The following is a 10,692-nucleotide window of genomic DNA, read 5'->3' as shown; positions in this document are numbered from 1 at the left end:
GTCAAAAGCCATGAATAAATTGTTGATTTGGTCATATTGGTCAGAGGTTTGTGCTTTTTCTGACATTTGGCTTCTTCTTTTTCACCTCCAGGTTTGTAGCAGCATCCAGTGGCAAAGAGGCCTACGTCATCTCCCTGTACATCGACAACCCTCTGCTGATAGGAGGGAAGAAGTTTGACCTGCGTCTTACGTTCTCGTCACCACATATCGCCCTCTGAAATGCTACATGTAAGCCCTGAACGTACATCTTAATGTTTTATAGTAGGACATATGAAAAACTAGCACCGTGATTTGACCGAGCTCTGTCTGCGGTTTGGTCCTCAGGTACAAGCTCGGCTTCTGCAGGTTCTGCACGGTCAAATACACGCCCAGCACCAGTGAACTGGACAACATGTTTGTTCACCTCACTAATGGGCCATCCAAAAACACGGGGTAAGTCTGTATCTTGTCTAGTATGGCTAGTACTACAGATTGTTATTAGAACATAGTGTTCAAATCAGCTTCTAGTCTCAGTATATGAATTATATGTTAATTATTATAGTTTATTATAAGTTATATTGGATATTAAAGGGGTATTCCACCAGTTCAGTTGTGCACTGTCATGTTTGAAGAAGCAGCAGTGGATGTGTCATCCTGAAAAACAGTGGACCCTGGTCAAAAATTCAAAATATTAAGCAACATCCAGACTAAAAAAATCTCCCTTCAACTCCCTGTAACGATCATGTGTGAAACTGGTGGAGTGCCTCTTTAAATCAATTTCACAAAATTACAAATAACCTCCGCTGACTACATCCAAAGACTTTCAATTGCAGGCAGTGTTAATTCAGACGAGACGAAATATGTTAGTCAACGAGCCTTTTTCCCTTGACTAAGATGAGACGATACAATGTTCTAAAAACGCTGACGAAGAATGTGCCAGTGTGCGTTTTTGTTGACGAATAAAAACGAGACGAAAATGTCACGCAAGAAATAAAAAATAAACAAAAATGTCCTCCTTGTTTTCGTCGACTATATAAGAAAAAAAGCAACATCCAGTCCTGCTGTCATGTGTTTGTGCCAGCACTTCTTTTACTGTAGGCAACGTCACGGCCACACGTTTGAGAGCCTCTTGCTGCTCTCGCACCTGTGGCCTGAAAACAAACAGCATGCAGGAGAAACACGGCGTACGGACAGCACGATCATGCTCTGAAGGAAAAAGAGACTGGTCCCATTTCCGTTATTTAGAAGCACAGAAAAAGTCACAATGCCTAAAAAATGAAATCAAGTGCATATTGAGTGTGTTTTGAAATAACAGACAAGACACTTAGCAAAGTTGCATTGAAGATGAATTCATTCAATTCAGTCAAGACATTTAATCAATGTGTTAGCTGTGAAACACAAGTGAACTGGAATTAATAAACAAAAAAAATATTCCTGAAATAAATAGAAAAAGATTCAAATCTTTTTACTAAAACTGGACTAAAATTTTGAGACTTTTAGTCGACTAAAATATGACTAAGAAAAATGATTTGTGAAAGATTAAAATTGACTAAGACTAAGAATGAACTTTGACACAAGACTAAGACTAAACTGAAAAATGGGTGACAAAATGAACACTGATTCCAGGTCCTCACGTTACTCTCCAAGCTGATCTGTACATCAAACCAAGAATTTCAGTATCTAGTTAGACTGTGTACCTTTAATGCAGGATGACTACAACCACGTCCATGGAGGCAAGTGGACGGTCAGTAACCTCCGTTTGTACCTAGAGAGCACCAGAGGGAAGGAGGTGACCAGCCGACTGTTTGACCAGATCCACTGGATCGTGGTGCAGTCACTGAAGGCCGTGGCTGTAAGTGGACAATCTTTTTTCATTTTAGTCCCACAGGTTCAAAACTGTAACACTTTAAGGAAGTTTTGACCCAATTATGGCACTCATAAATAAGTGTTACCCACTCAAGCTGTGATCGATTTTAGCCCCTGCTCCCAGCCCTTCGATAGCTCAGTTGGTAGAGCGGAGGACTGTAGTGGAAGTACCAGGCATCCTTAGGTCGCTGGTTCAAATCCGGCTCGAAGGAGTAGCTTTTAAATGTGTGTAGTCAAACATGTTGTCCAATCGTACTTGTAACTAGTTAAGTCTGAAGTGGGTTGTGATACTGCGTCACTCCAACCTGAAGTTTATCGCGTTCTCATACGCCAGGCCGACATTCCCCTACATAAAGTGTTTCTCCGTGTATTTGGTCATGGCTCCCTTCGATAGCTCAGTTGGTAGAGCGGAGGACTGTAGTGGTTGTGCCAGGCATCCTTAGGTCGCTGGTTCAAATCCGGCTCGAAGGAGTGACTTTTAACCTGTCAAACATACAGTACAAGAGCAGGCGAATACCTAGAAAATGTTACCGTACTGTAAACAGTCAAGACCCTTCTGTACACTTATGAAATATGCTGTAACTAATTAACTAGCACCAACATACTGTATGTTGGTCTTTGACTTGACCACATTTTCCAGACTTTCGTGAGTCTGTTGTGTCGTGCTGGAGTCATGCCATTATACTATTATAGATCTCATTTCTTTGGGCACTTCTGAGCAGCAGAAACACATTATGAACACCACACTGACCTTTTTAAGTTGATATCCCGAAGTTGTTAGCAAACAGTTGCTTATGTACCCATCTACACATATACATTATTATTATAAATGATAAATTATACAACATTATTCTCATTCTGGTTCAGTCTATTTTACCGATTAAAGCTCGTTTAAGTCCCATCAAATATACTCCCATCAAAGTTTTACTAGAGTAAAAATACAGAAGTTTTATGAGCAAAATATATTCTACTCAGTATTGAAGTATTTTCAGAGTGTTATATTACAATATGAATTCTGTAGCATGAATGTAAATGCAGCATTCAGTCTTGCATACGTCGTGTTTTTTAGACGCTGCTTGGATGAAACTTTGAATCGGTGGAGTAAAAAAGTACATTTCCCTCTGAGCCTTCACTTGTAGTGCTGCAGCCACACGTCAGTGTGTGAGTTGTTGTTTTTAGTGCCAGGCCTTTAGCGATTCCAGCAGACTATCACTTATAAACTCACAGCTGTTAAACAATCTGGATGTTGTGAACTCTTTTCGTTACACCCAGCGTGATGCACGCTTCCCTTTTCTTCTATAAGTGATGTGACTCACTTCCCCTCTCGCTCCATCGACACACAGGTCACTCTGCGTGCTGATACGTGTCCATATTTTTGCTCTGATAAGTCACTAATACGCTTCCCTGCTGAATCATTCTCAGCTGCATTAAAGACTTCCCAGCGTATCACAATCAGGCACAATGTGGGTCAGTTCCTCTTTCTAATTCTCTCTCTCTCTCTTTCTCTCCAAGCCTGTGATGAACAACGACAAGCACTGTTTCGAGTGTTATGGGTATGACATCATAATCGATGACAAGCTCAAGCCATGGCTTATTGAGGTGAGTGGAAAAAAAACTGAGTTTAACCAGAGCGGACACTCCTACAAACTCACACCAGAAAAAAAAAGAAAGTGGTTTAAGTCATCCCTGCTTTGTGAAATCAACATGTTTTTCTTCGCCTTGTTCCTGTAGATGCACAAGCCCAGAGATACTTAACATGCTTACACAGTGACTCCATGCTGACTCTCGACTTTAAATGCCCCGAAGGTTGAACTTTGCGTGTGTGTTTGTGTGGATGTGTGTGCCTCTTTGTATTCGAAGTGTGCTGAAGGTGTGTCTTTAACCTCTTCAGTGCTGAAAAGACCCTGAATTATGTGCTTTGTAATACAAGCTTATCAGCTGGCTAATATTAAAACTTAAAATAGGATTCCTCTGTCATCGTTGTATCATGTCTTTTTCGATCCCTAAATGTTGTGCTTGTTATGTGCCTGTCACATTTTGCTGGACTCGTTTTGACAGCCGTACAATGAGTAGCTGGGTTTCCAGGCTAAGTCTGAACTATTTCTGTTAACAGACACTGATCTGATCTATTCTGGGCGACTTAAAGTTGGTTGTAGGGCATAAAGGGTCCTCAGCGAGGGACTGAAGAAACATGTGCCACAAACCTAGTCAGGAACTCTTTCCTGTGTTCATTATTCCTACACGTAGCCAACATGAACAGGTAAACAGGGCATGAGCGAATCTAAAGTAAAGTGTGTGTTCTTCAGTGTATGTTTTTACGAGCTCAGCTGTTAGAGCGCATTAGCAGCAGAGTTTCCTGTCAGATAAGAGCTTCTATATGTGGACAGAAGGAAATCAAACTCTGCGCCAACGCCTGCGAGTTATTAAGCTCTTCCTGTCCCCGTGTGTCTTCTCTTCAAATGCTAATGCCGCCGTCTTTGTCCGTGTCACGCTTCAGGTCAACGCCTCTCCCTCGCTGACCTCCAGCACGGCCAACGACCGCATCCTGAAGTACAACCTCATCAACGACACCCTCAACATCGTCACGCCCAACGGGGACATCCCAGACTGCCGCTGGAACCGCAGCCCGCCCCGAGAGGCCCTGGGCAACTATCAAGTTCTGTGAGTGACTTTAAAAAAATATATTAAGAAAAAATCTACCAGTCAGACAAACTCAGCAACCTCTCGCAGCCGAAAGGGGGGAGTCGCACAGAGGCTAAAAATATCAGTCAAAAGTGAAAGTTTCTCATGTAACTGACCTCAACCTGTTATTTATTGTCTGTTTGCCTTCAGCCCTTCTGTAGCTTTTAAGTGAGGGCCCTGCTGGTGTGTTAGTTCAACATTCATTAGATAAAAAACAGAAAGTCTGCAGTACAAACTAAAAAAAGGCTCTAACTGATTAACAAGGACTAGTTAGAGTCTATATGTGGGCCAGTAATCACATTTTGAGTTGCCTTTTTTCAACAAAGTACACATGGTCCTGCTGGCGAAAAGTCAGTTGTCGTCTCCCTTCGATAGCTCAGTTGGTAGAGCGGAGGACTGTAGCGGTTACAACAGGCATCCTTAGGTCGCTGGTTCAAATCCGGCTCGAAGGAGTGACTTTTAGGTTTAAGTGAGTTTACACTGTGTATGGTTCAATATCCAGTCTGAAAGGTTTGTTAGAGTCTGCGGTTGGAAATATTTCTCTACAAACTCATTCAACAAAAAAATAAATAAAAATACAACATCAATCAAAACAATCTTAAATATGCTCTAATTAACTAACTAGGACTAGTTTATTGCTCAACATGCAATATATGGGATATATATTGCTTTTTTTTTTCAACAAAGGTCATGTTATGCCATGTAACTCACAAAATACAGCTTGTAAACTCAGTGAGTACACATGATCCTACTAGTGATCTGCTCGAGAGTGTCTCCCTTCGATAGCTCAGTTGGTAGAGCGGAGGACTGTAGTGGTTAAAACGGGCATCCTTAGGTCGCTGGTTCAAATCCGGCTCGAAGGAGTGACTTTTAAGTGAGGGACAAGAACTAAAGCTGCATATGGTTGAACAAACAGTAGATAAAAACAGGACAGACTGTTGGTACTGTACACTTCTACAGTATGCTGTTACTAATTAACTAGCACTCAACATACTGTATGTCTCAAACAAGCTGCTATGTACCAAACGTGTTGTTGATTCATTATATTGACAAAGGAGTGAATGCTTCTTACTTTATTGTTTGTTACTACCCCATAAGATGTCATGAAAACACTAGAGATCTTGAAACTTTTACTTCCAACACTGATATTAAGACTGATACATACACACAGTAGACCAGTTTAGACCACATGTGGTTCAACGTACAGTCTGTAAAAACAGGGAATACCGATCAGTACACCCTTAAAACATACTTAAACTAAACATACTATGTGGACCTCTCACTTAAAGTGACTTTAATTCAACTCGATTCGTTCATGTTGTGTTTAATCAGTTAAGGAGCATCTTGTGTGGTTGACTATAATAATAATAAAGCTTGTTTATGGAGCGCTTATCTAAATGAGCAATTGCAAATTGCTGCACAAGGCGGACATAAAAAAGAACAAAGGATACACACACACATTCCCACATTAATAAAGATTAGACGAAGCCTAATTGAAACTTGATGACAGCGTTTGTTTGCCAGAAAAGTGGAATGTGTTTAGTCTAAGAATTACATAGTTTATAAGTGTTGTGAAGAGGCAGAAAACCTGTGAAAAGGACAACACGCAAGTCTATTTATGTCTGCCACTGAAGGAAATAATTGATGGTTTTCCTCCCTGTGCAAATGTTTGGATTGCTAATTCAGTACTTTAAATGACGGTTTGTCGTGAAATATTCTATGTAGGTCATTCTTTTTCCATAAATGTGACTTCCAAGAGTTCAAATCTGCCAGATCAAAAGTTATGACAGACAACAGGTGGATACAACTTCTTGTATATTTTATGAAGGAAGCTTTTTGTCACTTCCCCCTGCTATAATCGCCTGAGCTTGTCCACTTCCCAGGTGAGGTGCAGGTCATCTCAAACAAGCCTATTAATCCTTAAATCACAATAATACAGCCCATAAATTCAGTAAATACACTTGGTCCTGCTAGTTAACTACCAGCTATCATCTCCCTTCGATAGCTCAGTTGGTAGAGCGGAGGACTGTAGTGGTTACAACAGGCATCCTTAGGTCGCTGGTTCAAATCCGGCTCGAAGGAGTGACTTTTAATTTAGACCAGTGAAGAAGAGCGTTCAATCTTGTTAAGCAGCTCCACAAGCGACAACTACAAATGGTAGAATATGTGTTGGTTATGTTTGGCTCAGTTAAAGCAGACGAGGTTTGCTCACTGTTCAGTAACAGACCGGTTATGCTGACACAATACTTGTCTGACAATAGGTGCCCCATTCTGAACACATCAGTGAGGGCGGTGTGTGCTTTAGCACCTTGTTTACATAGTTAGTCCATGTAAAAGCTATCAGAGACAGGAGAAAAGGAAATGACTGCGTTATTCCTTACTCCACCTTAACTTGACTTAGTAGGTGTTATCTTAATTAATTCTTCCTTGCTGAAAGTAAACAGGAATGCATGTTGCTGCTGTTGACACCCTGTCTTCCTTCGATAGCTCAGTTGGTAGAGCGGAGGACTGTAGAGGGAGTACTAGACAAAGTGGTGGTCACAGTAATCCTTAGGTCGCTGGTTCAAATCCGGCTCGAAGGAGAAGCTTTTGTGCTCATAAACGTTCTTTCAGATATGATAAGACCGTGGATGTGTTTCCCCTTGGCTCATGTACCTGTAATATAATACAATACATGACATAAACTCTTATCATAGTTTATGTCACTTGGCAAACAGTTGTTACTTTAATGGATAGTTAATAGCTCTTATTTATTTTTAATGCAGTATGTTGGTCCAACATCAGTAAACTCTGATCTACTTCTCATTCTCCTTGGTCTCGAGAATCGGTGCTAGTTCATCCCCTGAATGTTTTTACCAAATTTAGAGCCAGTCCATCAACAACATGTTTTTACGACGTATCCTCTGGGGACCTTAAATATCTGTTGGTATTCAAAAGTTACTCCTTCGAGCCGGATTTGAACCAGCGACCTAAGGATTCCTGGCCTTTCCACTACAGTCCTCCGCTCTAGTAACTGAGCTATCGAAGGGGTGTTGCAATAACTCACCAGCCGGCTGCCTCATTCCAGAGTGTTTAAACACAAAAGCGAGGGTGAAGTGGATCAGTGTGGGGGGGTGTTGTTTGAGCAAAGCACCTTGTTTACATACTCCATAGTCCATTTAAAGGCAAAGAGCGGGGGCAGCAGGAATCCCCCTCACATGCATTTCTTCATTGCATGATACGAGTTAATGTTTCGCTCTGCGTGTCACCAGGTACGACGAGGAGCAGGCGCAGAGCGAGAACGCCGAGCGTGACCTGCGGAGCCGCTCCGGGCAGTCCCTGGGGTCAAAGGGCACAAAGGGGAGTGCGGGCGTTCGCCCCGCCGCTGCCACCTGGAAGTGAGGCGATATGTGCTGACTCTCAATGACTTCCTGTACGTTACTACAGGGTGCAACAGAGGAGGCACAGGGGGATTAAAAAAAAAAGACTTTTTTTTATTTTAGCCCAACTATTCGATGGAGGACTGCTCCCTGTCTCCACTGTAAGCACAGGGGCCGACGACTCTACTGCCGGAGGGCAGGAAAATCAATGATGTGGACATGTTTGAAGAGTTTAAAGGCTGGAAGTTTGTGGCTGATTGTATGAATGGATGAGTAACTAAAAAAAATGTAGAAATTATGTTGGTGTGGCTGAAGGTCAATCTCACATATCTCAACAACAGCAGCAACTCAGCCCAAACTCCCAAAGAAGAGAAGAGACAACTACACGTGAAGAAAAAACCCAACACGAACAAGGAGGATTACCTGAACTATGCATGATTACTGCGTCCCGACACTTAACATAAGTTGACCCACCACACAGGTGCTAAAAAGACGGAGCTCTGTGAGATGATAGAGAGAGAGAGAGAGACTAGAGATATTAACTAAAGCAAAGTATAATTCCTGATAGGCAGAATTCAAAGTACTAAATGTGTATAAACCCCCCAAAAATAGAGTTTAATAATGTTTTTATAAGTGCATTATCAGTATGTATATGCAGGGGGGTTTCATTAAGATTGTATTCAATGCACTTTATTACTTCATATTGCATTTTAAGTTGGACCATATCTGCTGCACATATTATATCATAAATACTAAGGTGGTGGGAATACAAGTAGGGCTGTGCAGTATTGGGGAAAATTAGGAGAAGGGTGTGCAGTGTGTGTTGTGATATTTTATATTTTATCTCACGCGATACTTTAAGCTTTTGCGTTCAGAGCTATTTGGAAAGAAGTGAGGATGAGGGTGATGTTAAAGCAAGGTTGAGTTGATGACATTTTCCTGCTCTTGATCAGGACTATCGTAATAATCTCGTTATTTACGCCACAAACGAGGCATCTTTGGATGAAAGAAAGGTGTGATTAGCCGCGCTCTGATAAAGAAACCGTTTGGTGCTTTGTGAAACTGAATTGTCGGCTCTCGATGTGAGTTAACAAAAAAAGAAGGACGACTCTCTGCTGATTATGTAACAGGCCTTTTTTATTTGCTTTCATTACTTCAGCTGAATTCAAACTAACCTATTTAAATAATGTAATTTTCTGTTTCCTGTCACTTCGCTGGGGTAAGAGGCCTGAAAAAGCCTTTGAAGAATCTAATCTGTCTGATTAATCAGAGGTCAATCCTTCAAAAGCCAAATGACCTTTTTGTTCTTTATGTAAAGTCTCAGCGTGGCACCGTTCCTCGACCTTGACGGCTTGACACTCCTCCACCACCTTGTTGTTTCCTCCCGGCTCCTGAAGCTGGTTACTACATGCCTAACAGCAGCTCATCGAGGTGTGTAAAAGCCTCAGACACGTCGGCCTGTAATCGAATTCCCTCAAACAACGTGAGACGTGTAAGGCCACACACATCCTCCTGTGCTCGAGACCAAATTTACTCATTCAACTCTAAAGGTGTGTCTGGCAGTCAAACGAGGAACTGGGTCGACGTGAGGCTGGTTTCTGGTTTTGTCTGGCTGCTTGTGGTTCGAAACTGTGCGGCTCATGTTGTGTACATGACACATAGCTTTTGTGTTTTGTTTTTTTTAGCTTCTTGGTACTGAAATCCCTCTGTATGAGAAATGCATCGTTTCCTTTTAGTTTCTGTCTTCCTTTCAATAAAGTATCCATATTGGTGCTGCCTTGACGATAAATAATGTTCATTTTAAAGCAAAAATAAAAGGGGGAATGTGTTGTTGTGATTCAGGTGAACTGGGGCTTTAATCTTTTACAGAATTTTTAGTGTAAAGACTTTTTCTAGTTTGTGGACAGTTCTCACATCCTCTCACACGGCACGCGACGGAGCAAAAATAACAACACATTGTACATCTGAAAGTGAGAACAACACCAATCGGAATTAAATATATCTCTGGTTAGATTACAGAATTAGTTCATGGTTTCTGCACGAGTAAAGAAAGACTCAACGCTTAATTTCGAGAGACAGTTCAAACTTATTTCTAAAAAGGTCCCTTAGACTTTTAATCTTTCAGTCTTAAAGACATTGAATTTGTGTTCACATGCTGCCAATAGGAGGAAACACACTCTCTTACTTTATTTGACAGCTAAACATGTGCCTCTGTTACTATATTGTTTAATTTTTATATGACTTGTGACATAAATAACCTCTGAATTTATGAAATTAAGGTCCGGCAAAGTGTCCGTTAATTTGTAGTAATTTTTACTGACGACCCTCAGAAGCCTCTCTGGGGTCCCCTGCAGGGTCCCCGGACCTCAGGGGTGCCTCAGGATCACTCAGGATAAAGTCACCAGGAAAAAAGTTTTTTTCAAGGGAGGTGACGTCAGACAGCCGCGCCTCTCCACGGTTCTGCATGAAGCTAGTCAGTTTTAAATATGGCAAAGTCGGAAGTTGGTGGATTTCAAAATAAAGTTTTTTTCTTGCTAGACAGCCTTTGATGGTTGAAATAAGTTACATTATTAGTTAAACTTAGACAAGCATTTGCAGTACACACCTTAATGTTGGTTTAAAACTCTGTAGAAATTGATACAACAAGTAAATGTCACACAGAACCCGAATCAGAAACAGGTTTATAGGCAAAGACGGTTTTCACATATATTCACATATGCCTTGGTGTTTTGGTGCATAACAAAGATGAAGTAAACAACTATATATAAGCAAGATGAAGAAGATATAAATATACGTACAATATGTT

General features: G+C 41.2%; 1 protein-coding gene and 7 non-coding genes across 8 annotated transcripts in view; 7 read left to right on the top strand and 1 right to left on the bottom strand.

Moving 5' to 3' along the window:
• ttll1 (tubulin tyrosine ligase-like family, member 1) overlaps nt 1-8,965 on the top strand; it is a 15,070-nt gene extending 6,105 nt beyond the window's left edge. Inside the window, exons 7-10 of the mRNA XM_010740659.3 lie at nt 1,688-1,831; nt 3,358-3,444; nt 4,343-4,506; nt 7,779-8,965. Coding sequence (XP_010738961.1) covers nt 1,688-1,831; nt 3,358-3,444; nt 4,343-4,506; nt 7,779-7,908 — 525 coding nt within the window. The 3' untranslated portion in view covers nt 7,909-8,965. The remainder of the gene's footprint in view (nt 1-1,687; nt 1,832-3,357; nt 3,445-4,342; nt 4,507-7,778) is intronic.
• On the top strand, nt 1,971-2,057 carry trnay-gua (transfer RNA tyrosine (anticodon GUA)). The gene is given in 2 exon segments: nt 1,971-2,007; nt 2,022-2,057. It is a non-coding gene; the product is annotated as a tRNA-Tyr (tRNA).
• trnay-gua (transfer RNA tyrosine (anticodon GUA)) lies at nt 2,230-2,316 on the top strand. The gene is given in 2 exon segments: nt 2,230-2,266; nt 2,281-2,316. It is a non-coding gene; the product is annotated as a tRNA-Tyr (tRNA).
• Nucleotides 4,893-4,979, top strand: trnay-gua (transfer RNA tyrosine (anticodon GUA)). The gene is given in 2 exon segments: nt 4,893-4,929; nt 4,944-4,979. It is a non-coding gene; the product is annotated as a tRNA-Tyr (tRNA).
• On the top strand, nt 5,304-5,390 carry trnay-gua (transfer RNA tyrosine (anticodon GUA)). Its single transcript is given in 2 exon segments — nt 5,304-5,340; nt 5,355-5,390. It is a non-coding gene; the product is annotated as a tRNA-Tyr (tRNA).
• trnay-gua (transfer RNA tyrosine (anticodon GUA)) lies at nt 6,523-6,609 on the top strand. The gene is given in 2 exon segments: nt 6,523-6,559; nt 6,574-6,609. It is a non-coding gene; the product is annotated as a tRNA-Tyr (tRNA).
• trnay-gua (transfer RNA tyrosine (anticodon GUA)) lies at nt 7,005-7,109 on the top strand. Its single transcript has 2 exons — nt 7,005-7,041; nt 7,074-7,109. It is a non-coding gene; the product is annotated as a tRNA-Tyr (tRNA).
• Nucleotides 7,469-7,555, bottom strand: trnay-gua (transfer RNA tyrosine (anticodon GUA)). The gene is given in 2 exon segments: nt 7,469-7,504; nt 7,519-7,555. It is a non-coding gene; the product is annotated as a tRNA-Tyr (tRNA).
• Nucleotides 8,966-10,692: the final 1,727 nt, after the last annotated feature.

The sequence above is a fragment of the Larimichthys crocea genome, chromosome XX, assembly GCF_000972845.2.
Source record: "Larimichthys crocea isolate SSNF chromosome XX, L_crocea_2.0, whole genome shotgun sequence".
Classification (NCBI taxonomy): Eukaryota; Metazoa; Chordata; class Actinopteri; family Sciaenidae; genus Larimichthys; species Larimichthys crocea.
The sequence above is the reverse complement of the archived record's forward strand: the minus strand, read 5'-3'. Positions and strand labels throughout refer to the sequence as shown.